The sequence below is a fragment of the Myotis lucifugus genome, unplaced genomic scaffold, assembly GCF_000147115.1.
Source record: "Myotis lucifugus unplaced genomic scaffold, Myoluc2.0 scaffold_220, whole genome shotgun sequence".
NCBI lineage: Eukaryota > Metazoa > Chordata > Mammalia > Chiroptera > Vespertilionidae > Myotis > Myotis lucifugus.
The window spans coordinates 928,040-956,039 of NW_005871268.1; the positions used below are offsets into that span (position 1 = coordinate 928,040).

Here is a 28,000-nt window from a genome sequence, read left to right on the forward strand (position 1 = left end):
TAGAAGAAACCCACTCTGACGACATCTTAATCTCAGACTTCTAGCCTCCAGAACTATGAGAAAATAAATTTCCATGTTTAAGCCACCCATTCTGAGGTATTCTGTTATGGCAGGCTTTCAAACACCATTATCTTCTCCTTCCCGCACATTCACATTTATGTGCATATTCTTTCCTTTCTCTCTCTCCCTCTGTCTTCTCTCGCCCATTTTCTTTCCTTAAAAAGCCCTTTGGCCCAGTCTAGGGCAGTCATGTTCCTCATAAAGGGAAGAGGGCTGACTGGTGTGACAGAGCAGGAAGGACAGCCCAGCCCTGCCTTCTGAGAGAGCAGTCTTCAGGGAGAGGCAGGGGGAGGGCATGTCCTCTGTGGAGGAAGTGGAAAAGAGCGCTGGCCGTTCCCCTTGTACCATGCTGTATTATTCATTCTGTTCCCTATACATGGACCAGAAAGCTCTCCTCCTCTCCGTTAGACACCTTACCCTCCCAGGCTTCCTGGCTCCCTCAGTCAATTGTACCATCATCACGCCTATCAAATTTCTTTAGCACATTCTAATCACAGTGTGCTCTTCTTCTCTATTTAGGTGTGATATGAAAATAGGGAACGTGAATTACTATCAAGTAGAACCTCAAACAATGTTTGGAATAATTATGGAATAATGGGGAACATCAGCCTTGGCTCAATGGAAGTTTCTAGAGAAACTTTTGTTTTTATTGAATTTAGAGAGGGAGGAAGGGAGAGGGAGAGAGAAACATCTATCAGCTGCCTCCTGCATGCCCCACACTGGGGATCAAGCCTGAAACCTGGGCATGTGTCCTCAATGGGAATCAAACCCGGGACCTTTTGGTGCATGGGACAACGTTCAACTCACTGGGCCACACCTGCCAGGGCAAGAGACAAGGGCTCTTTCTTATTCATCTTCATGCTCATCACCACATTTACTGTAATATTGGATTATCAGTTGTCTTAAATTAAACACAAATGTATCTCCCACAGATAAAAGCCAGCATCCTATGTGCCCTCAGGAAAGTAGATGATAATGAGAGGCTCACATTTATTGGATATTCTACAGATACCTGGTATTATGCCCCATGCACCTCATATACATAATTATATTTAAACTAACCTTACAATCACCTGAGGTAAACTATTATCAAAATTTGCAGATAAAAAAAAGCATAAAGATTTAGGTAAACTTGTCTAAAATCCCACAGACTTATCCAAAATTGACAGAGGGATAGGTAATCTTTTTTGACCACTAGATTGTTAAACTATTTTCCCAAGATACGGTATAGAGCAGTGATTCCCAAAGTGGGCGCTACCGCCCCCTGGTAGGCGCTGCAGCGATCCAGGGGGGCGGTGATGGCCACAGGTGCATTTGGGGGCGATGAGTAACTGCTATTAAAATTTAAAAAAAAATTAATTTCCAGGGGCTGAGTAATATTTTTTTCTGGAAAGGACTAGATTGTTCAACTATTTTCCCAAGATACGGTATAGAGCAATACACCAAACTCAGTACGATGCTAATAGTTCCTTCCAGCCTAGTGTTGTCTAAGCCAGTGCTGCTCCATCACCTGGGATCTTGTTAAATGCAGATGCTAAGTCAGCAGTTCGGAGGCTCTGCATTTCTAACAGGTCCCCAGATGACCATGGTAAGCCTCTGCACCACATATAAAACAAGACGTTCATAAATATACAACTTCAAAACGGCATTTTTGGTTAAAATTTCTAATTATAATAATGCCTTGAAATAACCTCTCTTTAAGTATTATACTTTTATCTTAAAAAACATCAATTTTATTGAAAGCTGGAGAAAAGTAGGATTGATTGTTGACAGAATGATGTTTAGACATAAAGAAGACAGGGTTGCTAGATTTATTCTAAGTTCATCCCCATGCCACTGTTTATTAAGAGTCATGTTATAAAACAGAAACGCAATACAGTCGGGCCTTGACTTACTAGTGTCCGACTAACGAGTTTTTTGAGATACCAGCTGTCTCTCGGCCGATTTTTTGCATTGAGTTGACAGAGTAATTTGAGTTAACGAGCTCCTTAATGAGCTCCTTAACGAGCTCGGTCTCGGAACGAATTAAACTCGTAAGTCAAGGCCCCACTGTACATTAGGAAGGTACTTTTACCTATGCTTAAAGTATTTTGCCCTGACACATCAAATTTTGGTCAGTTTGTGACTAAAATTTAAAGAGAACCAATTTTAAGGTAGAAATTGTTTCTCCAAAGAGTACATCCATCCTGAAACTTCAGGAGTAGCTCATGCCCACGAGTAATTATGGAATACTATATTCTTTAGAAAGCACAATTCTTGTGCCTCACTGGAGACAAGGAAGGGTGTTCATTATATTCTACTCTATATACTCACTAAGCTCAAGTACATAATGTGAAACCGTGATCTCAGGAGTCACCCAGGTGATTCCAGCCTCGCAGCCTCTCTACCACCAAGGACATTAGAGCACAACCAGATTAACAGCCATAGTACACGCATAGGTGCAATTATAGACTATGTGTGCCCTTCAGTATAGAGGGGTTTGTAAGATCTCTGTGAGGTCTTTTCCCTTTCTGAGACTTTTATCTTTTAAAAACCACATTATTGTAAGCAATTGCTATTAACATTTATTAGAAAAGTGACAGCAGATTTTCTCTTTCACGTGACATCAACATTAGCATTTCAGGTGTCTCTGCCTGAGTTTGCCTACATGTGTATCTTACTATTTATTTTGTGATGAACATTGTGAGGAAATGGTTGATTGGTATGGCAAGACAGAAAAGGTCTGGTAGCTATTATCGCTGGCTACCTCCTTGCAGGGATGGCTCAGGGGAAACCATACGTATTCAGGTTTCCTAGAGAATATGCATGTAGTTACTGAGATTAACTCAGGATTCCTGAGTGATAAGAAAAAATAAGATGGAATATGGAAATTACATGGAAATAAGCCACAAAATATCAAAAGCATCAATTATTTGAAGCTATTTTCACAGACAGATGGAGCTGCTCAAATGATTTACACTTTAAACTCTGACAGTAACAGCAGCCCCCAAAACTAAAAATGGAAAAGGCATACAAACACAGTCTACAGCTAATGTTAAAGTAAATGTTGATGTTTCTTATATTTACATCAGAATTCCCTGAGGAATATATGTTAATATTTAAGACCTTTCTATCTGAAATAACAGCACAAGTTAGAACTTTCTAGTCAAGATACCCTACTCAACCACCCTCTCCCACCCACCCCCATTCCCACATATCTGGTCTTCCTCTCTGAAATAGACTAGGCCTAGAAACTGGAGATCAGAACAAAACAAAACAAATAAGAAGAAAGAATAAAGAGAGGAGAGAGAGAGAGAGAGAGAGAGAGAGAGAGAGAGAGAGAGAGAAAGGAAGGAAGGAAGGAAGGACTACTTTAGCTGTCCACTTCTCAATGTAACATTTGCTACATCTGAAATTTAATAAGAATGAGGATTCTTTACAAGGTTTGGGCAGGAAGTGTAGATGTGGATTTTACGGCAGAGTTTAGGCATAGATGTTGAAAGTATAGAAGTAACTGCACTTGTTTTATATTTCTGTCCCTATGGAAACTAAAATCATTTCCTATCCAATTTCAATGAGGTGCTTTGAAATAATCAATTTCAATTTTTCATGACAGCAAAGTGCTGCTTCCTGCTCTTAGCTTTCAGAGGCTTCCTTTCACACAGGGGGATAAAAAGGTTATATATGGTTCGAAGTACAAAGACCTACAGAAAGCATGGAGCTCTGGCCAGCCACCTGCTGAAGCCGGTTCACTCATGCCCAGTCAAGCTTCACAAGTTCCTGCAACACCCATATGAAAAGATATGGTACATTGAAAACTAGGTAGCAAGGGACTATTTAGTCATTAGAAAAAAATTCCACATTCAGTTTTCTCACTTTAGAAGTAAACATTAATTTTCTTTCACTTACATCAGAAATCCCAGAAGACTACACTTTAATGATTAACACCATTTCTATCAATTAAACACATATCTACAATCACAATGTCACAAAAAGCCCTGACGATGAACACGGAAATTAAGAAGCCAGATCACCTTCACCTTCACTCTTCCAGCTGTGTGTGATGCTTATATCACCAAGCATGAATAGGATTCACTAAGAGGCTGTGACTTAAAAATAAAGAATGATGAAAATACTGTTAGTGCATTATTCCTTTCAGTCCAGGGAAGGCAGTAAAGGCCGAGTGGCCCCCTACACAGATGGAACATGTTGCTGTTTATGAGATAATAAGAAGTCCCTCATCTCCCACTTCCCTTCCTTGCGGTGCTTAGAAAGAGTACCAGACTGGAGGCCAGGAGCCCTGGGCGCCTACTAGACTCCCGACCAGCAGCTGTGTCTCTGTGGGAAAACGGCTTTCCCCGCTAGGGAGCTTTGTTTCTTCACTGGCCAAATAAGGAGTTTGAACCAGCTTCCTTTCTGGTTCCAAATGCTTTATAATTATTATTTTAATAAATATATTTCATTGAAGCAGATTTAGGGGTCTGATCAGAGGAAGCAGCTTCCTTTACCTTTTTGTGTATTTTGTTACCTATGAAGAACTAATACAAATAAGCTCTCCATTCAGCTTGCCTTTCATGAGAGACTGCTGATTCTTCATAAGTAGCTGGTAGAGTAAGTGATGAGGCCAGGGCATGGAGATCAAAATATGTCGATGGGCATATTTGGATTTCAAACCTCCTGCTTCCGGGTATGGCCTCTAGGCTGCAGATTTTTTTTTTTTAAATAGCACTATGTTCTCTATGTGTAGACCAAGAATCACAAACTCAAGTGCCCCCAGGAGCTGGAAAAATAACATAAATGTGAAGTCAGGACAGGTGCTTGATAATAGGAAGTGCTGTGGCCTGTAGCGGACTGCAGAACACATGGCCTGCTGAAGAGATTCAGGTTCTGTAAGCTCCGTGCTAGCCGAAGAAGTATCTCTCACAGAGCTGGTCACAGGCTGCCAGGCTGCCCTCTCTCCTGCCGGTTCTATAAAGGTGAATTAGTGTGAAAGTGATTTCTGATTGAACACAGAAGACTGAACAAATGTGGTTTTTCCCACTCCCTTCGGATAACCCACTAAATTCTGAAATTGGAGGTCTAACCAACAAAATGGCAAAAACCAATCACCCTACAGTGCAACTCCCCCAACTTGATGAGCCCTGCCTATGCACAGTGTCTCTATTGCTTTACTCTAAAATCTAACCAGATATGCATCTCAAATTTATGTCAAACATATTTCAATCTTTAAAAAAAACCACAATCAATTAACCAGACAGGCAAGAAAAGCTTCTGACATGTAGACACATGTAGACAGAGATAAAAACATAGAAAGAAAAAGAAACTCAGAAGAAACAAAAATAGTATAAAAAAGAAAGGTTAAAGTAATAGGTCTATCCTTGGAAAGATAAAGTATGATATCATATCCATTAAGCAGAAATAGGATGCTATAAAATCTGAAAGAGCTCCTAAAACTTCAAAATATATGACTGGAAAAAAATTCAACAGATGGAAGAAAACACTTAAAATCTTTTTACTTTAAAAAAGATTGAGAAAATAGAAAAAAATCCATAGAGATGGAAAGTAGGAGAAGCAAGTATAGGATGAGTCTAAGAGGGCCTATATCCAAATGCTTGTTATTCCAGAAAGAGAGGAGAGAAATGAAGAGAAGTTATCAAAAAAAATAATTCAATATATTTTTCAAGACTAAAAAACAAACATTTACATAATAAAAAAGCCCATTAAGTGTCCAGTCCAATCAGCAAAAAGACCTGCACAAAGGCACAGAATTGGAAATCTTCAGAAAAGCAGGAACAAAGACAAGAGCCTGAAAGCTTCCAGATAGTGAAAAAGGGTTATTTCACGGAGGCCCAGGAGACACAATGGCACTGAACTTCCCCAACTGCCATTCTGAATAGGAAGGACAATAGAGCAATGCTTTCAAAATTTTGAGAGAAATTATATCTAACTAGGTATAATTGTATACCTAGTCATACTTAGTCAAGTTAGGATAGAGAAAAAAAGACATTTCAGACATGTAAAGTGTTTTTTTTCCAAAAGTCTCTTCCATGGCGCTTTCCTCAGTGGGCTCCTGGAGGTGAGTTCCACACAAAAATGAAGGTGTAGCCAAGAAAGAGGAAGACACAGAATCCAAGAAATGGAGGATCCACCCACTGGAGAAGCAAAGGAAATTTCCAAAATAATGGTGAAGACAAATACCAGGGTAACCCTGAAAAGCATACCTATAGAACAGCTGACCAGCTTGAGGCAGATGATTGAAAGGCTGAAAAGATGAAACTGAGATTTCATTATCACTGCATATGTTTGAGTGTACCAAGGGGAGATCACCAGTTCTGTCAGAATTTGAAGATGGCTTGCTAATAACTACACACAAAAACTAAACAAACAACAAAAAAGGCAATTACTAAAATAGGGAGGAGGAATAAAGGGTAACACAACAAAGGATATGTACCCAGAGTATACTATATGGCTCAGCTAACAATAATACAGATAAGCAAAAATAACATACAGACTAAATATTGACTTAGCAAAAATTATCATCTACATACTAGAGGCCTGGTGCACAAATTCGTGCACCGGTGGGGTGCCTCAGCTTGGCCTTTGGGGATCGGGCTGAAAATGACATCCCCCGAGGGGTCCCAGATTGCAACAGGGCACAGGCCAGGCCTAGGACCCCACCAGTGCATGATCAGGGCCAGAGAGGGACCACGGGAGGGCTCCAAGGGCGTGCCCGGCCTGTCTCACCCAGTCCCAATCAGCTGGGCCCCAGCAGCAAGCTAACCTACTAATCAGAGCACCTGCCCCTTGGAGGTCAGTGCGCGTCATAGTAACTGGTCAAACAGTCGAACGATCGGCCAGACACTTAGCACATTAGACTTTTATTATCTACACTAATAAAAGAGAAACATGGTAATTAGCGTACGACCACTACCCTTTTCATTGGCTAATCGGTGAGTATATGCAAATTAACTGTCAGCCAAGATGGCGGTTAATTTGCATATATCTGCTGGGAGCGTAGTAAGCCAGGTGACACACCCCAGAACCGGAGAGGAGGGAGCCCAAAACAAGCCAGCCGGGGGCTGACACCTTTGGCCATGGGTTATGTTGTTGCTGGGCAGCTGAGGGAGGCGGGAAGGAGGCGAGAACGAACAACCTGGGCCCGCGGCTGAGGGAGGCGGGAACGAGCAACCTGGGCCGGGGGCTGAGGGAGGCGGGAACGAACAACCTGGGCCGGGCAGCTGAGGGAGGCGGGAACGAACAACCTGGGCCGGCAGCTGAGGGAGGCGGGAACGAACAACCTGGGCCGGGCAGCTGAGGGAGGCGGGAACGAACAACCTGGGCCGGGCAGCTGAGGGAGGCGGGAACGAACAACCTGGGCCCGGGCTGAGGGAGGCGGGAACGAACGACCTGGGCCGGGCGGCTGAGGGAGGCGGGAACGAACGACCTGAGCCCGGGCTGAGGGAGGCGGACCGAAACAAGCCGGACATCCCCTGTGGGGTCCCAGACTGCAAGAGGGCACAGGCCGGCCTGAGGGACCCCCCCCCCTTTCCCGAGTGCACAAATTGTTGTGCACCGGGCCTCTAGTATAAGCTATAAAAGGCTAACCGACCATCTGACCGTCCGACCGGGTGGTAGGTATGACGTGCACTGACCACCAGGGGGCAGACACTCAACACAGGGCCTGCTGAGCTTCGGTGACTTGGCAGCAGCAGTTCTCAGGTGACACACCCCAGAACCGGAGAGGAGGGAGCCCGATTCCTCACGGGGATCCCACAATTCCACCTTTGGCCATGGGTTATGTTGTTGCTGGGGCACTTTTGGCCCCGAATCTGGTTTACTGCACGCTTGCGTTTGCGTTCACCACCCTGTACGACAGCAACTTTGCAGAGTGCGCTCTCACACTCCGGGACCCCTTAGGGCAGTGGTTCTCAACCTTCTGGCCCTTTAAATACAGTTCCTAATGTTGTTACCCCCAACCATAAAATTATTTTCATTGCTACTTCATAACTGTAATTTTGCTACTGTTATGAATCATAATGTAAATATCTGATATGCAGAGTGGTCTTAGGCGACCCCTGTGAAAGGATTGTTCGACTGCCAAAGGGGTCAAGACCCACAGGTTGAGAACCGCTGTCTTAGGGGATGTTGGAGAGCCGGTTTCGGCCCAATCCCCACAGGCCAGGCCAAGGGACTCCACCTGCTGGAGGGACCCCCGCTCACTCCCCAGATGCCCTTCCCACAGCACCGCCCCAGGTGCGGCTGGCTAGGGAGGGGCCACGGGAGGTTGGCTCCAGGTGTGTCCGGCCTGTCTCTCCCAGTCCCGCTCCGGCGGCCACCTTCTAATTAATTTCCTTTCAATGTGCACAAATCCATGTACCAAGCCAATAGTAAAATTATAATGGAGAGGAAGAAGGGAAAAGGCATGCATGTGAGGTTTTGTGCACATATGGCCTTATTTGGGGAGGAAGAGCGGAAAGGAGTTGGTAAGAGATTTAAATAATCATCTTCCATAGTCATTAGAGATAAAGTTAGCAAATACTATCTAAAGTTGAAAAATAAAATCAGTTAATGTAGTTTATCAAATTTGATATGTCACCAGTTAAAAGGATGTCCATTCTGTGTACCGCTTAGAATGAGGAAAAAAAGCTAATTAAACTATGACATAGTTTGACATTGTAAGACCCAAATATCTCAGAGGTATTAAAATGGAGGGGAGGGAGAAAGGGAGGGGTGATGTAGAAATATAGCAGTGTATTCCATGAGAAACAACAAACTAGTTCAAATAGGTTTTCTCTGTGGAGAAGGCATCAAGGTGGGGAAAAGTGAAACAAGAGGTCGCCATTTTTGTTATCATCTTTTAAAAATATCATATGTGTAATTTTAATTAAGAAGTTTTAGACAAATAAACAAACACACAAATGAACAAATAAATTCAATCACAACCTACAATTAAAAGAAGCAAAAAGCTTTCATTGCTCCAGTGCTCATGATGCTGGCTTAAATGCTACTTAATGAAACTATTTAGCATAAAAACATTTTGAAATTATCATTATTTTATTACTCAGAATCAACTACAAACTGACGGGAGAATGCTATAAAACAACCCCAAATCACTCTAAAGTTACTGTCTCCATCTTGTGCTCTCTTCTGTCATATGGAACAAAATCTGAAACATAATTACTTATTTTCCTGTTTTATAGGTACTTATTTGCCTGTGTTTCTGATACGGTGATTTCTCCTTCCTAATCCTCACTTTTTAGGTGCAGTTTACTTAAATATAATGAAACAAGCTCATTTCTTGACTCCTTAGCCTGGAAAAGCATCACTTTATAAATAGAGCATATTGTCGCCTGAGTCATTGGTGCCAGGGTACAGCCATAGGTATTAGCTCACCAGGCACCTGTCCCACTGCTTATGGACAACCGATTGATTTGGAATGTGCATGGTACTCTAATAAGGGTACCAAATTCTTATTAGACCTAAACTCTCCCCTAAGAAAATATGTTTGTTCTGGCCTTCTTGAATATGTAACATAATGTGACATTCTCTACTTTTCCATCAGTTCAGAAGTATCATTAACTTGTCTCTAAAAAATGAAGAGTCTGGATCTTGGGACAGAGTTCAGACACTTTCTTGGCTAGAATTTAACCATGATGCCCCATTACACACACACACACACACACACACACAACAACAACAACAACATACAAACACACACACAACATACAAACACACACACACACACACATAGTTGATGCCAGGCTATCAAGGTCTGAAATGTTACCCCACTTGCCAGCTAACACATCAGCCTGCCAGTTTCATGGATGCTGGCAGAGGACATGAGACTCTTGGGTCAGAGATAGCTGACTCGACTGCTCACAGCAAGGTCAGTAGCTAGATCACCACTTGTACTCACTCCCCAAAGCCCCACTCCCCAGGGCAATGTGAATAGGGTTAGGTGATCTACATAGTAGTCTGCTCTTCAAGGGCAGAACCCAAAGCTTAGAGAACCCAAATCTTTTATTTCAGAATATTTTTATTGTGGTAAAATACACATAACATAAAATTTGCCATTTTAACTAGGTTTGAGTATACAATTCAATGGCACCAAATCTTCTATGTTGGATAGTAAACCTGCCAGACTTACACCATATGGAGACATTATCTTTATTATACTAGACAATAAACAAACCTCGCCTTTGTTCTACAGCAGGGTTTCTCAATCTCAGCCCTACTGACACTTTGAACTGAATAATCTTGTGTGTGTGTGGGGGGGGGGCTGTTATATAACAAGATATTTTAGCAGCATCCCTGGCTCCTAACCATAGATTCTCTCAGCTATAACAATCAAAAAATGTCCTCAGAAATTGTCAAAATCACCTCCAGTTCAGAGTGACTGCTCCCATGAAAGTCACTATCCCTGTTTTTCAGGCCTGTTCACTCTACAAACATCCTTAAAAAGGTAGTCTAGAACTAAGGCAATCAGTGCCTCTACTCACAAGATGTGGGGAAACACAAGAGCTCTACAGAGCATTGGCTCCCAACAGAGGTCTTAATATTTACTTCTAAAAATTGATTTGCTTTTCAGGCATCAATAAATTACTTGGCACATGATATTTACACACACACACACACACACACACACACCCTTCTTCATGGACCTTTGACTAAAGTTACAGCATGAACCATTTAGATGACAGGAAACCAACTCAAAGTAGTTAACTAGGATTGGCCTGAAAGGGAGTGTGTGTAAGCCAAATCATAAAGGATGACTACATTTCCTTTCTGATGCAAGAATGTTTTCAATCCCTGGGTTAATCACTGTTTTTTATTTGTTTGTTTGTTTGCATTTACTACTCTTCTTCTAGATCACTCCTGTGCTTTGAAGTCTGATAGACCTGCATTCAAATCCCAACTCCTTTGACAATACCATCTTGGACAAGTAATTCCACCTATGCGAGCTCCCTTTCTTCCTCTATATAAAGTGGGAATAATAAGACCTGTCTCACAGGGTGGTTATCACAATTACATGAGATAAAAGTGCCTACTACAGTGCCTGGCACTTGTAGGTACTTAATGAACAGTACCTATTGTTCCATGAGGACCACCACTAGGGCACATCCTCAGAGCTGTTCTTACTATAATGAATATTACTATAATGAATCTTTACGCTAATTTCTCCACACTCTCACTTGGTTTTTGACAATATTTATAACATAGCTGCTTAGGATATAGAGCTAAAGGTCACTAAATCATAGAGAGAATGACTCTACACCCTGACCTGAATAGCAGCTCATGCCAACCACATGAGCCAGACAATCCCAACTCTATTAAATCATAGGGTCAAAGAAGAAAATAATTCTGGCCTTTGCTTACCTGGTTTTATTTTCTTCAAACTGATATAAATTAGTTGAAATTGCTCCGCTTTACAAAGCTGTCTAATCAGTCTCCTTTGCATACTTGTATTTTAATAAGTTAGCACTCTCCAGTCAAATAAGAAGTCAAGCTCTGCGGACGAACACTTACCGAAGGCTGCTCAGGTTCCGGCGCTGATCTATGCCCCTGCTAGTCACCCTTCATCGTGATCATTAAACTTATGTGTAAAAAATACCTATCACAGATTTCATAACTCATTAAGTGCTTAACAAAGAGATTTCTCTTCTGGAAATAATGCTACGATTCTTTTCTTGATATCTGGCATTCTGACTTTGGAATATAAATTAGTCTTGGTTTTAGCAGCTAATAGGTGTTGTATATTCATGATGATTACCCTTCTTTGTCTTATAATATTTAATTACAGCTTCACAGAAGACTTAAAATTCCATTTAACCTCAGAAAAAATACCTATCACTGGAGTTTATGAAAAATTATTAGTTGTAACTAAGCCTAGATAATAAATTGGATTTTTGAAATCTGTGGTTTTTAACACATTGGGCTTTTCATTGGGAAGGTGATACTTACAGAAAATGCCTGTGCAATAACCAAGCAGAAACTGCACTGCCTCACTGTGAAGGCGGACACCATTGAGAAGATCATCTGTGGAATTTGCTGGATTGTGAAATTTGCTTTTTGAAAGGGAAATATCACATAATAGTCAGAGGGCAAGTGGCAATACCTAGTGACTTCTCATTCCCTTGAGCCTGGGATTATGATTTCCCCTCCTCACCTAAATTCCCCTCCTCCACACAGAATTGTAAGAAACCTGGTTGAATTGTGTTAAAAAGTCTGTTTTATTTCTGGCCTCATTTAGCTAGAATTAACATTGCTTAATCCCTTCTGTAAGCACATGTGTGTAAACACACACACACACACACACACACACACACACACGCACACACAAACAAATCACTGGCCTAAGAAATAAAATCAATACACACATAGCAAATATTTGAGTTGCATTTATACAAGTACTTAACTTATGACAAAAATTCCAATCACAACAACTTCAAGGACCCGAAAGGAGAAAACATTTTTTTAAAAAACAAAACCAAACAACAATACCCTGCTTTTCTAAGAGGAGGACTATTTTTGTAGATAAAACCCAAAGCCAACACTCTTTTTTTCCTGTGTCAAGTTTCTCCCTCTTTATATCTCATTCTTAACTCCAATCACCATATTCTTCAATGTTGCTTTTTAAAGATATACCATTTTCCATCATCATCATCATCATCAAAGACTCCATCCAAATGGCTATTTTTTGTGGGAAAACTAAAAAGAAATGAAGGTGTTTTGTTTTGTTTTTAAGGTTTTCAGCCACACTGTACCTGAGAGGGTTTAACTAACATATGAAAAATTTGAAATAAAAAATAGTAGCAATTGGTTTATACATATTTTTATAGGCATGGAGATTACCTGATCAACTGGAATCTCAACCTGAGTGTCTTCATCTTCTTGGACTTCTGCTGCCCCCCGAGTTTCAGATCTTTCTTCTCCAGCTTTGAAAATGCCTTCATCTGTTGAGACAAATACACAGTGAAATCAAAATCCAATTGTGACATCATGTGGCTGCAGGTAGAAATTACATCGAATAACTGAGAAGACTGTTTTGAAATAGGTATTTTGGTTCCCTTTGTCTGGACAGGATTTCTGTAGCTCCCCTCCCCCACAATTCCTCTTCATTTTCATTGGGAAAAGCTTTAATGGCCAAAATAAGGCTCACCCAGCAGAATAGAGATCTGTCCCAGACTCCCCCTCATATGTTGGCTCAGATATAATAACACAACACTGTAAAGGTATTTAGATGGAAGAACTTCACACTTACCATCTCTGTTCTACCCTCCTGTCCACAAAACAGTATGATGCTTAATGCTTTAAGATACTATTTTTATACGTTTTTTCTTTCCCAAGAGAATGTTATGCACTGAATATAACATACTGGAATAATTATCTCTGTTCAGAATAATACAAAAAAAGTATTTTTACTGTAACAGAATCATAGAGCTGACTCTGTATCGCACACAAATCAATCTTTTGTTTTGAAGATTTCCACAGGATTTTTACAATCTATTTTTAAAATCCCTAATTATCAAAGTAACCTAAATCTCTAAGACTTTAGGTTAAGCATCTTTGACTGTGAAAGCAAAAGGAGCTATTTTCCATATTTGAAAGAGTTTTAATGTCTTACCCCTCAGTCTTCTTTTCAGGCAAAAAATCACAGAACCATGGGTCATTATGTCTGCCTATTTGCCTCACTCACAGATGTCTCTCTGTCCAATTTTTAAGGATCTCCGGGGATGGAGAGTTCCCTTCCTTGCTGGTAATCTATTTCACCATGTGCTACCCATAAGGTCTAGAAAATGTTTTTATCTTTTTTATTAAAACCACCTCTATTTCTCCAAAGAATGCTTATTTCCTAGAGCACAATTATTTAACATCTTTCCATAATAGTATTTCATGTTGTTAAATAATGAAATCATTCTTAATATATAAAAATATATTTTTATATTTAACATATAAAAATATTTTTTTATATACGTTAGGGGCTAATTATATGTAAGGCACAGTGTGACACTCTAAGACAGTGGTTCTCAACCTTCCTCATGCCGTGACCCTCTAATACAGTTCCTCATGTTGTGGTGACCCCCAACCATAAAATTATTTTCGTTGCTACTTCATAACTGTAATTTTGCTACTGTTGAGAATCGTAATGTAAATATCTGATATGCATATGTGTTTTCTGATGGTCATGACCCACAGGTTGAGAACCACTGCTCTAAGATGTGAGTGGGATGTAGAGTGTTCCCTGAAGTCGACTACAGACCAGTGCATAAACAGAGATATAAACACAACAGAGTGCTGTAATAGAGCAGGGCTATGGCAGAGCCCTATGGGGCAGAGCCCTATGGAGCTTAGAAGATACAGCCAGGTGAGGAAAGGAGGGAAGGAGGGAGGGGAAAGAGAGCGGGAGAGAAAGAGGGAGGGAGACAAAACCCAGCTCAACTCCTTTTCGTTTCTCCTAAAGAAACCATGTTGCTTTTTAATTACTTCTTTTGTAACTTCACTGAATGATGGCTTCTCTACTCTCCTTTTTTAAAAACTGGGGATAGCAGAGCTCCACTCACAGCTGATTCTACATGTTAAATTCATTCACATGGACTAATTCATTTAGAAGATTATCTACAACAATAATTTAATCCCAGACTGGATTTTCCTATCCTCCAACAAAAGAGTTTCACTCTCTTTCCTTCCATCAGGTCTTGTATGCTCTCGCAAAGCAGAGCAATGTTTCACTCACTAGAATGGTCTCAGTTAAATCACCCTCCATGTACATGTAAACTGCAAATAGACATACATAACAGGATACACTACAGAATCATTACCCAGCGATGACTTCAGCATTGGCAGCTATTTTGGATTATCTCTACAACTAACGCCCCCTTTCCCCCTAGGACAAGGCCCACACCGCATGTCAAGGATTATGTCCTGACTCTGATGTTTCTCACAACTGAGGACATGGATCCAAAATGACACTGCAGCCAAAAGTTCAGTGATACCAGAAGAAAGAAAGTAGAAAATAAAACAGAGAATGTGGTGGTGCTCTCACACATGCAGGCCTGGAGTAAATGCTGAGCTTGCCATGCACTCGACAAAGCACAGGGTGGGACATTCTGAGGGACTCGTAAAACAACTCTCAATCACTGTGTCCGAAAGGAGGAAAGTGAAAGGGAGGAATCCAAGCCTATAAAATTGGAATCAAAGGAACAGGGTAAGGAGATACATGTCAAATTCTGGAACTTGGAACTCAAGGAAATAAAAATAGAAACAATAAAATAAAAAATCTGCTCTATTCACATGTGGAGTTCATAACTCAGAGATGCGCAGAAGCAGAAGAAACTAATTTCAGGAAAGGGTTATACAATTTGTTAACTGTTACCTTCAAAAGGGTTTAAGAAGGAAAATGAGGTATGTTTGACTTCCTACCTTCTCAATTACCTGAGGAGATAACAATCACTCTCACCCACAAAATGTGCCTTGAGTTAACCTTCAGAGGCAGATATGGGATTCATTAGACTATAGCTATGACCTCTGTGCATGACTTTTTTGGATGATATTTTTGTATCCAAGTTTTGCACTTGCTTTCAAAGAGACCACAAAGAGAAGCTACAGATACAACAGAAATATATTCTTAAAAACTCACAGTCGATGAAATGTTTAACTGTATCCAAGCAGTGCTATGAATGGCTTGCAGATGTGTTTTAGAATAAAAATTTCACCAGAAAAGAAGAACAAGATCAATAATCACGAATAAAATAGAATTGAAAGTGCACTGGAATGGAAAATGGCAACCATAAGGAAATGAAGAGCAGAGAGCAAAGCTCACCCTGTGTACAGGAGCACAGAGAGAATACAGAGGTAAAAGGGTCTGGCTGAGGGTGTGGGGGAGGGGACTGAGAGGTGTGAGCACAGACACAGAAATGAGGTCAGAAAGAAATTCGTAGGAATAAATGGTGAGGAAAAAAGGAATATCAGCTAGAAAGTTACTGTGATAGAAAAAAGCCTCTTAGGATTTAATATTTAACTATAAATGTTATATATAGTTAAATATTTTAAATAGCATTTTATGACTATAAATATGTTTATATAATACATATGCATTTTAGAAAACTTGGAAGATGAAGAAGATAAACATCATTCTAATCTTATGACCCAGAGATAATCACTAATATTTTTATTTTTTTTTTATTTATTTTTTTAAAAATATATTTTATTGATTTTTTACAGAGAGGAAGGGAGAGAGATAGAGAGTTAGAAACATCAATGAGAGAGAAACATCGATCAGCTGCCTCCTGCACACCTCCCACTGGGGATGTGCCCGCAACCCAGGTACATGCCCTTGACCGGAATCGAACCTGGGACCTTTCAGTCCGCAGGCCGACGCTCCATCCTTCTAATCTTATGGCCCAGAGATAATCACTAATATTTTTAAAACAGACATTCTTCCCCCCCCCCCCCACACACACATTCATAAAACTGGGACCATATTATATACACTGAGTGGCCAGATTATTATGACCACCTGACGTTTGTAGGCAAATTAGCTATAATTTCGTGCTGAAGTTGCTAGAGGGCCAGACCACCATTATAAATAGGGAAGCAGGTTGTTTACCACGACAGTAGAAGTGATTTTTTTCTGAAGATATGGGTAAACAACGCGATTTAACAGCCTTTGAACATGGGATATATTTGAACGTGAGTGGCCAGATTATTATGACCACCTGATGTTTGTAGGCAAATTAGCCATACACTGCTTCGTATGGGATATGGAAGCTGAAGGCCTGTTTGAACACCTTTGCTGTCTGCAGTTACCAAGATAAAATGTCTCCAATTATCACAGGAACACAAGGATTGGACAGTCAAGCATTGGAAAAAAGTCATGTGGTCTGATGAATCACGTTTCCAGTTGCATCATGCAGATGGCAGAGTGAGAATTTGGCAGAAACAGCATGAAAGCATGCACCCCACATGCATGAGTACAACCCTTCAAGCTGGTGGGGGCAGTGTTATGGTTTGGGGCATGTTTTCCTGGCATGATTTGGGCCCTTTAATTCGTGTGGCACAATGTCTGAATAGCACAACATACCTAAGTATCCTTGCTGATCAGGTTCATCCTATCATGTTGATGGCGTATCCCAATGGAGATGGCTTCTTCCAACAAGACAATGCGCCATGCCATGGTGCTCATATTGTGCAGGAGTGGTTTCAAGAACATGAGGGAGACTTTACCTTGCTTAGGTGGCCCCTACAATCACCAGATCTCAATCCAATTGAGCATTTGTGGGACGAAGTTAAAAGAGCCATCAGGCAGCTGGTTCCACAACCATCAAATCTCACAGAACTGGACAGTGCTATTCATCAGGCATGGTGTCAGATTCCTCCCATCACCTTTCAACATCTTGTGGAGTCAATGCCAAGAAGAATCACTACAGTATTGAAGGCAAAAGGTGGTCCAACAAAGTACTGATGGGGTGGTCATAGTAATCTGGCCACTCAGTGTATATACTAGAGGCCTGGTGCACAAAATTCATGCATGGAGGGGGGGTTCCCTCAGCCCAGCCTGCACCCACTCTAATCGGGAACCCTTCGGGGAGAGTGTGCCGACTGCCAGTTTAGGCAGTCAGACACCCCTCTCACAATCTGGAACCACTGACTCCTAACCACTCACCTGCCTGCCTGCCTGATTGCCCCTAACCCCTTTGCCTGCCTGCCTGATTGCCCCTAACCCCCTTGCCGGCCTCCCTGCTTTCCCCCTACCCCCTCTGCTTGCCTGCCTGATCACCCCTCACTTCCCTTCCCGATCAGCCCGGTAGCCGCCATCTGCCCTCACCTGGCAGCCTGATAGAGCCCTTAACTGCTCTCTCATGCCAGCCTGATCACTCCTAGCTGCCTCTAATAGCCCCTAACTGCCCTACCCTAACAGCGTGATCTGGCTTCCAACTGTCCTTCTCTGACCATCAATTTGTTTGTGATTGGTCAGTTTATATGCCAGTCAGCATCAAAAGCTATGCCTTTTCGGCAGCCATGGGCTCATCACAGTTGGCCTTTATTTGGTTATGACTGGTCAGTTTTTAGAACAGTCAGCATGTTTGGCCGTATCAACGGGGCCTGATCAGAAAGTGGGGCTGATCAGCAGCCCCTGTGGAGGCCTGGAGAGAAATGGAGGTGGGGCTGTTGGCCAGGAGGGAGAGAAAGAGAGGCAAGTTCTGATCAAAGGCTGCCACAGAGGCTTTGGTTCAGACCCTGCCTCTCTCTCTGTAGGCCTCTCTCCTGGCCTGACCTGCAGCCCCCTAGGCAGTCAGTGCTGGGTCGGGACGCCCACAGTGGCCCCAGTCAGTGCTGGGTCACCAGGGCAACCCAGCACTGACTTCCAGTCTGGTCAAGCCTTTGGTCGTTACAACCCGGCTCTTTATTATATATATTTTTAAAAAGTTTTTTTACTTTAAATTCATTTTGTGAACATTTCCCATGTTAATATTCTTTTAACACATAATAAATTGCCACATGTGGTGGTAATTAATGAATGGTACTGAATAATAAAAAAACGTAAGTTTTTAAATTAATAGCGTAGATTTCATTCATTCAACTGACTGGTAAATACAGTGGGTCCTTAAATAACATAGCTTCATTCAATATCATTTTATTATACTGTTGATGAGAAAAAATACAGATTCCAGGCCAGGGCCACTGTAGTGTGGCCTGTGCACATTCTCTCCAGGTCTGTGTAGGTTTTCTCAATGGACTCTGGTTTCCTCCCACATCCCAGAGTTGTGCAGGTGAGATGGGTTGGCCTGTCTAAATGATCCCAGTCTGAGTGAGTGTGGGTGTGAGTGGCCCTGTGATGGAAGGGGGTCCTGTCCAATGTGGGTTGCCTTGCATCCTGACCTGCTGGGAGAGGCTCTGGCCACCCTGACCCTGAAGTGGAATCAGAAGGGTGGAAAATCATTACCTGATTTGTTTACTTTTGTCTTTCTTAAAAGTATGTAGAGCTCACATGTATTTCAGTGTATAATATTAGAAGTGTTTTGAGTCTTTATTTAGGAGTTTGGGGATGTTTTTGTGACCAGAAATATACCATAGGAACCTAACTCTTATATTTATCAATTAAAACTATGATAAAATTGATTTTATTGTATGTCATTTTGCTTAAAGTTGAACATTCCAAGACCCTATGGACGATGTTAAGTGAGGACTTACTGTATATATATCACGATCTACTGTACAAAAGTCACTCTGGGAAACCTGAGAGAGCCGATCTTTATAGGCTTAGCATCTTGAGTTGAGATCAGAGAGACACGCATTATTTATCTTTCCATGAACATACCCTATGGCTTTTTCCTGCCTGATGAGTCCTGTTTCCCAAGAGTAAGCATGGTCCATGGAACACATAGAGACCTCAATAAGTATTTATTGAAATGAGACAAGAGACAAGTGCCTGGTTTAATCCCTTCCTCACATACTGATTGACTCCCTTCCTGCTCAATGCCCTCTACAACCCTCCACCTCACACACTCTGCCAGCATTTAACTCTTCCTTCCACCGCCTTCCCTCGAGCATGCTGACAATTAACTCCTATAAATCCTTGGCCTTTTCACTGAATGCCCTTTCTACCTCTCCTTACATGACGCCTCACCAGCCCAGGTTTCTCCCCATCCTGTATCCTACCATCTCAGTAACTTCAAAGCCCACATGATGAGCTGTTCTACTGCACTGACAAGCCCGTCACCTCTGCCTCATCATGTATCCTTTCCAGCGTGTGGGGAGCCTTCAGTCAAGTGCAATCATGAACAAAGAACCCAGAGGTCACAGCACTGCTGTGCTAGTTTTGTGTCCCACGCCGCTGCCCTCAACATCCAGTTTACTGCTTCACCTTTGTCCCTGCGTGGCTGACTGCTGGAGTCTTACTCATGGTTCAAATCCTGTTCAGCTCCACAAAGTCGCCTCAGATATCCCCTCACTGCACAACTACAAAGAATCATTAGCTTTCCCTATGCATGACTTCCTATCACACATTCTTCTTCTTTCTTTTTCTTTTTAAATCCTCACCAGAGGACATACTTATTGATTTTAGAGAGAGAAGAAGGGGGGAGAGAAAGAAACATTGATGTAAGAGAGAAAAAGAAAGGTTGATATGAGAGAAACATTGATTAGTTGCCTCCTGTATGCAGCCCAACCTGGATTGAACCTGTAACCCAGGTATGTGCCCTGACCAGGGATCAAACCCACAACATTTTGGTGCATGGGAATACGCTCAAACCAACTGAGCCACACCAGCCAGGGCATACCTACTTCTTTTATTCATGAATCACGCTTACTTTTAATTATTTCTTTTACCAGTTCTGATCCTTTTACCACAAGCTCCTTCAAGCACCAATCATAACTTTTGTCTTTTCAAGTCTTGTGCCTTGAGGCATAATGTCAGCCACAAAACAGGTTGTGAAAAGATGTGTTAAAAAATACATAATATACAAAACATTATGTAAACACCAAATTTTTGGCATTGTCTAAAAGTATTGTTTGTAATAGAACTTGTATGTGTATATACTTCATCCAGGGCCAAGATCAGTGAGCCAACATAAATGTTCAAAATTATGTGAATATTCAATATGAAAGTTCAAAGGCACGCCTTAACACCACAAAATTAAAATTATTAACAGCAGAGAATTGTTAAAAAGGTCAAACTACAATGGAAAAGAATTTGAATTATACAATGAGAGTATGTTCCCCTTCTATCAGTGCCACAGTAAAAAGCAATTAAAGACACACTCCAAGGAAGAAGGCAAAGATAAAACATTACCAATTTAAAACCCCTGTTGCCAGGATAGTTTCCACAAGAAATTTGCAAAAATATTAAGTTTTTCATCAAGGGCAATATTATTCAAGCACTTCAAAACCTTACCACTTTCCCTTTATTATTACTGTTAATAAACTTACATAGTAAATTGGTGAATTTAGATCATAATGGAAATTGTTATAGCAATAGTTGTATGGTTATTGCTATAGATACCTCAGACATCCCAACAACAACTCACTAAGGGTAGGTACCTCCAATGGAACATAGAATTCGTTTTAGCATCACTGTCTCCATCCTTCACCCACACACTTCCCCCCATACTTTCTAATTCAACTTCTGCAGCAGCACGCCATAAGGACTACTCTTGTAAAAATTATCAGTGACACAATGGTCATCTTTATGTTCACATCTCAATCTCTCAATTGCTCTTTTTTTAAAAAAATATATTTTATTGATTTTTTACAGAGAGGAAGAGAGAGCGATAGAGAGTTAGAAACATCGATGAGAGAGAAACATCAATCAGCTGCCTCCTGCACATCTCCTACTGGGGATATGCCCGCAACCCAGGTACATGCCCTTGACCGGAATCGAACCTGGGACCTTTCAGTCCGCAGGCCGATGCTCTATCCACTGAGCCAAACCAGTTTCGGCTCAATTGCTCCTTTAATGCAGGCAATCTCTCTCTCTTTCTTTCTCTCTCTCTCTCTCTCCCTCCCTCCCTCTCTCTCTCTCTCCCTCCATTGGAGCGAGTCATTGTATTCCTTATGTTGATTCTCTATATATAATTTGTAAACAGATATTTAGAGAATTAGTTTAGTCTTCCATCTCAAGTTTATCAATTGCAGATAGAATTTGAAAATGTATAACCCTGCTTTCTCTTTAGCCTCTGGTTTATTAGATTCCTCACATGAATTCTTAGTAGTCTTCCGAAGCTAAAGAATCTTTTATTTCTCTATCTGAGGTGATTATTCCTGACCATACTATATACAATATGTTAAATGAGGTGGACAAGCTAAAGGAGCCTTGTTTCCTAGGATGTGTGCTGTGTGTAGAGTTCTCTTCTTATTGCCCTGTCTCCCCCCTCTTTTACTTCCAGCAGGCGCATTAGCATGTAGTATTTCATACTAGGTATTTTAGTTAAAGAACAAGGTCCAATAGATGGCTATGTAGCAAGAAAGGATTGGAATTGCCCTGGAGCCCTCTCGTGGTCCCTCCCCCACTGGCCAACTTCCCGCATCTCTCCCCAGCCCCAATCGTGCACCAGGGCTGTAGCCTATATAATAAAAGCCTAAGCAATCATTACGGCGGAATGACCAGAATGACCGGTCACTTTGAAGCTCACTGACCACCAGGGGGCAGATGCTCAATGCAGTAGCTTCCCCCTGGTGGTCAGTGCACTCCCACAGGGGGATCACTGCTTAGCCAGAAGTTGGGCTCACGGCTGGCGAGCACAGCTGCCATGGCGGTGGGAGGCCCTCCCGATTCCGTAGCAGTAGGCACAGCGGGCCGGGACGAGCACAAGCTGTACCCAGCCCCGATCAGGCTCCTCCCTGGCCAACTACTGCTTGGCACACTACTACATCCCTCGGGGGATGTCTGACTACCAGTTTGTTTAGGCAGACATCCCCCAAGGTGTTCCAGACTGCGAGAGGGCACAGGCCAGGCTGAGGGACGCTCCCACCCCAGTACATGAATTTTGTGCACCAGGCCTCTAGTCTTAAATAATCTCATTAAGATCTTGGTTTGAGCCCTAACCGGTTTGGCTCAGTGGATAGAGCATCGACCTGTGGACTGAAAGGTCCCAGGTTCGATTCCGGTCAAGGGCATGTACCTTGGTTGCGGGCACATCCCCAGTAGGAGGTGTGCAGGAGGCAGCTGACCGATGTTTCTCTCTCATCGATGTTTCTAACTCTCTATCCCTCTCCCTTCCTCTCTATAAAAAATCAATAAAATATATTTTTTAAAAAAGATCTTGGTTTGAACACCATCAAAATGCCAATGATATCGTAATCTATATCACACTCTTCATAGACTCCAAAACTTATATCCAATTGCCTAATTTGACGTCTTACCTTGGGCATTTCAACCTCAACATGATCAAAACAGAATTTTGAGTCTCCACCCTAAGCCTCATTCATCCTCTGTATTCCCCATCCCAGGAAATGGCACCACTACTTAATCCTGAAATCTGGGAATTATCCTTATTTCCATTTTGCTCTCACTCCCTATATACATTTCACTGGTGTCTTGTCAAGTCAACCTCTTTTTAAATATATCCCAAAGCCTTAACTATCATTTCCATCTCCTCTATCAGCTTGGTCTACTCACCATTATCTTTTGGCCTGCAATTGCAATCGCTTACAAATTATTGTCTCACTTCTACTCTTGCTATCCTGTAATTCATCCGCTATACAATAGCCAAGTGAACTTAAAGATTTTAAAAATTATTTAGAAAGTCTCTAATGTCATTCCTCAAACACAGAATCCAAGTTCTTTCCCGTGATTTATAGACATGTGATCTGGCAGGTAACTCCCTCTTGGATCACATTTCATTACACTTTCCCTTGATCCATTAAACTCCAGCTACCTTCTGTTTCTCTAACAGAAAATGCATTCCTATTTTATGGCCTTTTACTTCTTATACCTTCTGCCTGGAATGTTCTCCATCCCCTTCTCCTCCCCCCGACCCCATTACAATAGTCTACTCCTTGTCCTTCAAATCCCACCTGGGTCCAATTCCAGTAGCCACCCAGTCATTCCCATTGCTCTGTCTTAATTATCTGTCTAGCATTTCTTAGTAGCTGATATTTTCTTATTTATTTGTGTTTTTAGTGTTTGTCAGTCTCCACCAAAAGCGTGAGCTCAAATGTTCTATTCCCCCATGTGCAACAGAGCTCAACACATAGGTGTTCAAAAGGTACCTGTTAAAAGAATGAATAACAGAAAGTCAAAAATATTTGCTGCATTGAAGTAGCGTATAAGGAGCATAGAATTTGAAAACCACTAGACCAGTCCATTAATTATCTGTATTGGTATGGTGGTTTTGCCTCAATCTGGGCACGCTTGGCAGTATAACATTTGGATGAGTAGGGGGGATTGAGAGGGTTGACGAGAAAGAAGACTGGAGTACACCCCATACACTATCAACAAATTACGCTGTGTGGTGGGAAAAGTAGTAGCACCCCCCATCCAAAGATGTCTCCATCCTAATTCTCAAAACTGTGAATATGTTACAATGCATGGAAGAGGTGAATTCAGGTTGCAGATGAAATTAAGGTTGTTAATTAACTGACCTCGAGATGGGGAGGTTCTCCTGGATTATTCGTGGGGACCAAGAATCACAAAGGTCGTTAGAAGTTAAAGGGAAGGCAGGAGAATCAGTGTCTGAGTGATGCACTATGGGAAAGACCTGACTGGCCATTGCTGGCTTTGAAGACAGGAGGAGGCCATAAACCAGAGAATGGTAGACAACTTCCACACACTGGAAGAAGTCAAGGACACAGATGTTCCCCACAGAGATTCTAGAAGGAGCACAGCCCGGCCAGCACCTTGATTATAGCTCAGCAAGGACCACGTTGGAATTCTGATCTCCAGAACTGCAGATAATAAATCTGTGTGTTGTTTTAAGCCACCAAGTTTGTGGTCATTTGTTATATCCGCAATAAGAAACAGCATGTATCCAAAAATTATGGTCTACAAAGAATAGTGGGGGCAATAGCCACTGCAAATCCTCTTTCTGACTCCTGCACATACCTGCTGGGCAAGGGCAGATAGCTAGACACCCTTTGCTCCCTCCTCCTGGGAGTCTGCTGCCTTTGGTTCTCCTCTGTTGTTACTTCTCTTTCTCACTCCCCTACAAAATGCAAAAACCATCCCCACACCCAGGCACCCACATATCTTCCTGGAGAAAAGGAATTAGACTTTTAAAAAGTCATCCCCTACTCTAAAACCTTTGTAATAAAAGCTATTTGCTAACAAACTAAAGAGCAAGGATAAATTTGATACACAATACGCTCTCATTCAATTACTACACCGAGGATCAAATTCAATGCTTGAATGCACACTGCACTCAAATTCAGCTCAAATCTTTTCTCTTTGAATCATGAATAGATACTTTAGTGTATATTACACAGTAAAGCAATAACAAACACTCTAGTGAAAATAAAAATGCTCCTCGATTATTTCTCACTTATCCCTTATGAATTTTATTGCCTAAAAATGGAAAGCAGAGCTGTTGAGGTAAGGCAGTCATATCATTACTGTGTAGTTCCTAATAAATATGAATCTGTTTTCCCAACAGAAATGGGAAACAGATGATTGCACTTTTTCAGCTTTTCTGCAACTAGAACCACTGAAATGAAAGCATTTCCTAGTTGCAGTGCATTGGTATTGTAGCTTATTAATATTACAATACTTCAATGTTCCCAAATAAGAAAAGGTACCAAATAATTAATGAATTATATTCATGTAATTGATGATAATCAGTTATTTAGGCCCAATAATCTTATTTAAAGAACACCTTGTTACCAAAATTACTAAAAATTATTTTAAGTATTATTATAAACCATATTTTAATATGTTCAGTGTTTTAAACTAGTTGAAATTCATCAGGATAAATATGATAAAAAAATAACAAAATAATACCCAGTTCTGATTACTTTATGGAAATGCTAGATATCTATTAAGTGAAAACTATATGTAAACAAGAAAGTTTAGTGTGACTATAAATATTTTACTATGGTTTACAATTGAGATTGCCTCATAAAAATGTTAAATTAAAAAAAAATGTCACCCTGGTTTGTGTGGGTCAGAGGTTAGAGCACTGGCCTGTGCACCATAGGGTATCTGGGTCCCATTCCCAGTCAAGGGCACATACCTGGGTTGTAGGTTTAATCCCAGGCCCAGTCGGGGCTGGGGGCTCCTGCAGGAGGCAACCAAACGATGTGTCTCTCTCACATCAATGTTTCTCTCTATCTCTCTCTCCTCCTCTCCACTCTCTCTAAAAATCAATAGAAAAAATATCCTTGGGTGAGGATTAATAAAACAAAAAATATTTTAATTTTAACAAGCAACTCATTAAGCTCATCAATAGATTACTGAGAAAAATGTGGGAAACAAGAAGTTTATGGCTTTTGGTATCCTATATAATAAAAGGCTAATATGCAAATAGACCAAACAGCGGAACAACTGGAACAACTGAACAACCAGTTGATATGACATGCGCTGATGACCAGGGGGCGTGCACGAAACATGGCGGACGTCGGCTGCAGCAGGATAGTGGAGCAGGTGAGTGGGGTGCCAAACCAAGGCAGGGCACCGGTAGCTGTCATCAGGGCAAGACTCTTGTGGTTACTGAAAATTCTTTGCTCCCGCATGCTGTGGTCCCACCCAGCATTTGCACCTGCTGCCAGTGCCTGGCGCTAGTCCCAATCACTCGGTGCCATCAGTGGGTATAAGCGGCGGCTGCCAGCCCCGATCACCCCTGAGGGCTTCTCCACCTCCCCTTGCTCCTGAGGGGCAATCAGGGCAGCAGCTGCCACTCGCACCCACTGAGGGCGCCAGCACCAATTATTCTGTGCCTTCAGCGGGTGCGAGCAGGAGCAGGGCCAGCACCATTAGTGCATGAGAGCTGTGGTGGCGGGAGTGGGGCTGCCAGCAGACAGGGGACTAGCGGGGGTGCAGAGGATGGGCCAAGACCTGCCCCTGTGCCTACCACAGCCTCGCAGCCCACAGTTCCTTTCAAGGTGCATAAATTCATGCACTGGGCCCCTAGTATAAGATAATACTCTAAGCAGAAAAAAATATTTAGACCTATTAACAAGGAAAATCATGCCCTCTTTATAAGTATCACATATGTTATCAGAGGTAGAATTAAAATTAAAATTGGTAAGAATGTGACATAAAAATGATTTTCATTAGCTAATGGTAATGTAAACTACATTCACATGTGGAATGCATTGAATTTCTAATATGTAACTCTTCATAGATACAGATTGTTGTCATCACAACATCTTATTGAAATTGTACAAAAGCACTTCTGAAAGCTGAGCCAATGTGAAGCAGTCTTTATGAAGTTCAGCAAAGGTAGAGGTAGAGATGAGGATATCAGCCAATGCTCCTTTAATCCTTACCATAACTTGTATATTATCCTCCCACACACCTCCTCTGAACTAAAGTATATTATCATTAGGAAGAATGAAAACTAACCAAATAACAGCTAATGTTCTGAGTGCATCTAACTTAGTACAGCAATATAACCAAAATGATTTTTAATCACTAATTTTCTCCATATGTCTCATTATGGCCCATAAATGCAAGTGGGAACACTTTACAGAAACAAAAATATCACAAGTGATTTTTTTGGCAATTTAGAATATTACATGAAAATAACTTTATCTATATACTTACAAGGGCTGGGTTTTCTTGACTGCAGTTTGAAATATTTGGCTTCTTTCTATTCCCTGACTCCCACTCTACGATATTAAATATCACTATTATGCAATTGCTGTTTAAATTTGACTATTAACTCTTTGCATAGAGTTTATCTTAACCACCATGGTTATTTTACCTTGACTTTAAATGGGTGTAGTAAGTTTTCCAAGTGTACACAGAAAGCATAAATAGGATTATTATCATTGATTTCCCCAGATCACAGGTAATTCAGCTCTTATCCCTACATTTCTATTTTAATCTTTTTAGACACAGATGTTTTCGATTTTCATCAAAATCAGAAATATTCAGAGTACCAAGAATAAAGCACATATTTATTTGAAATATATATAATTCATGACTTTAAACTTGTTTATAACCTGTATACATTTTGGTATAATTTCCAAAGTTTATACTAGACAGGTAGGACTGAGAATAATAAAGTACCTCTGATTATGTTTACCTAAACTAACAAGTATATACAGCTTTTCTTTTTCTTTTTTCTTTTATAATCTTACAAAAAAGTATACTGCAAATTATTTTTAGTTAATCAGAATAATTGAATTGGTTTTTGTACCCCAGTGACTTTGAGTTATTTAATAAGTGGCCTAACACTCACGATTCCTGTTCTTAATTCTGGCTGATCCAACTACCTCCAAATGACCTGTGTTGCATATTCAAGTCTATAAAAGAGCTAGCCATACTTCAAATACTTCTCTACTCTATCAACTGTATCATGATAAC

General features: G+C 41.2%; 1 protein-coding gene and 1 pseudogene across 1 annotated transcript in view; one reads left to right on the forward strand and one right to left on the reverse strand.

Annotated features, from left to right (window-relative positions):
• Window positions 1-28,000, reverse strand: part of DCDC2 (doublecortin domain containing 2) — a 182,046-nt gene that overhangs the window by 11,849 nt on the left and 142,197 nt on the right. The window contains exon 8 of the mRNA XM_023761848.1: window positions 12,892-12,992. Within this exon, the coding sequence (XP_023617616.1) occupies window positions 12,892-12,992 (101 nt within the window). The remainder of the gene's footprint in view (window positions 1-12,891; window positions 12,993-28,000) is intronic.
• LOC111827783 overlaps window positions 26,078-28,000 on the forward strand; it is a 28,339-nt pseudogene continuing 26,416 nt past the window's right edge.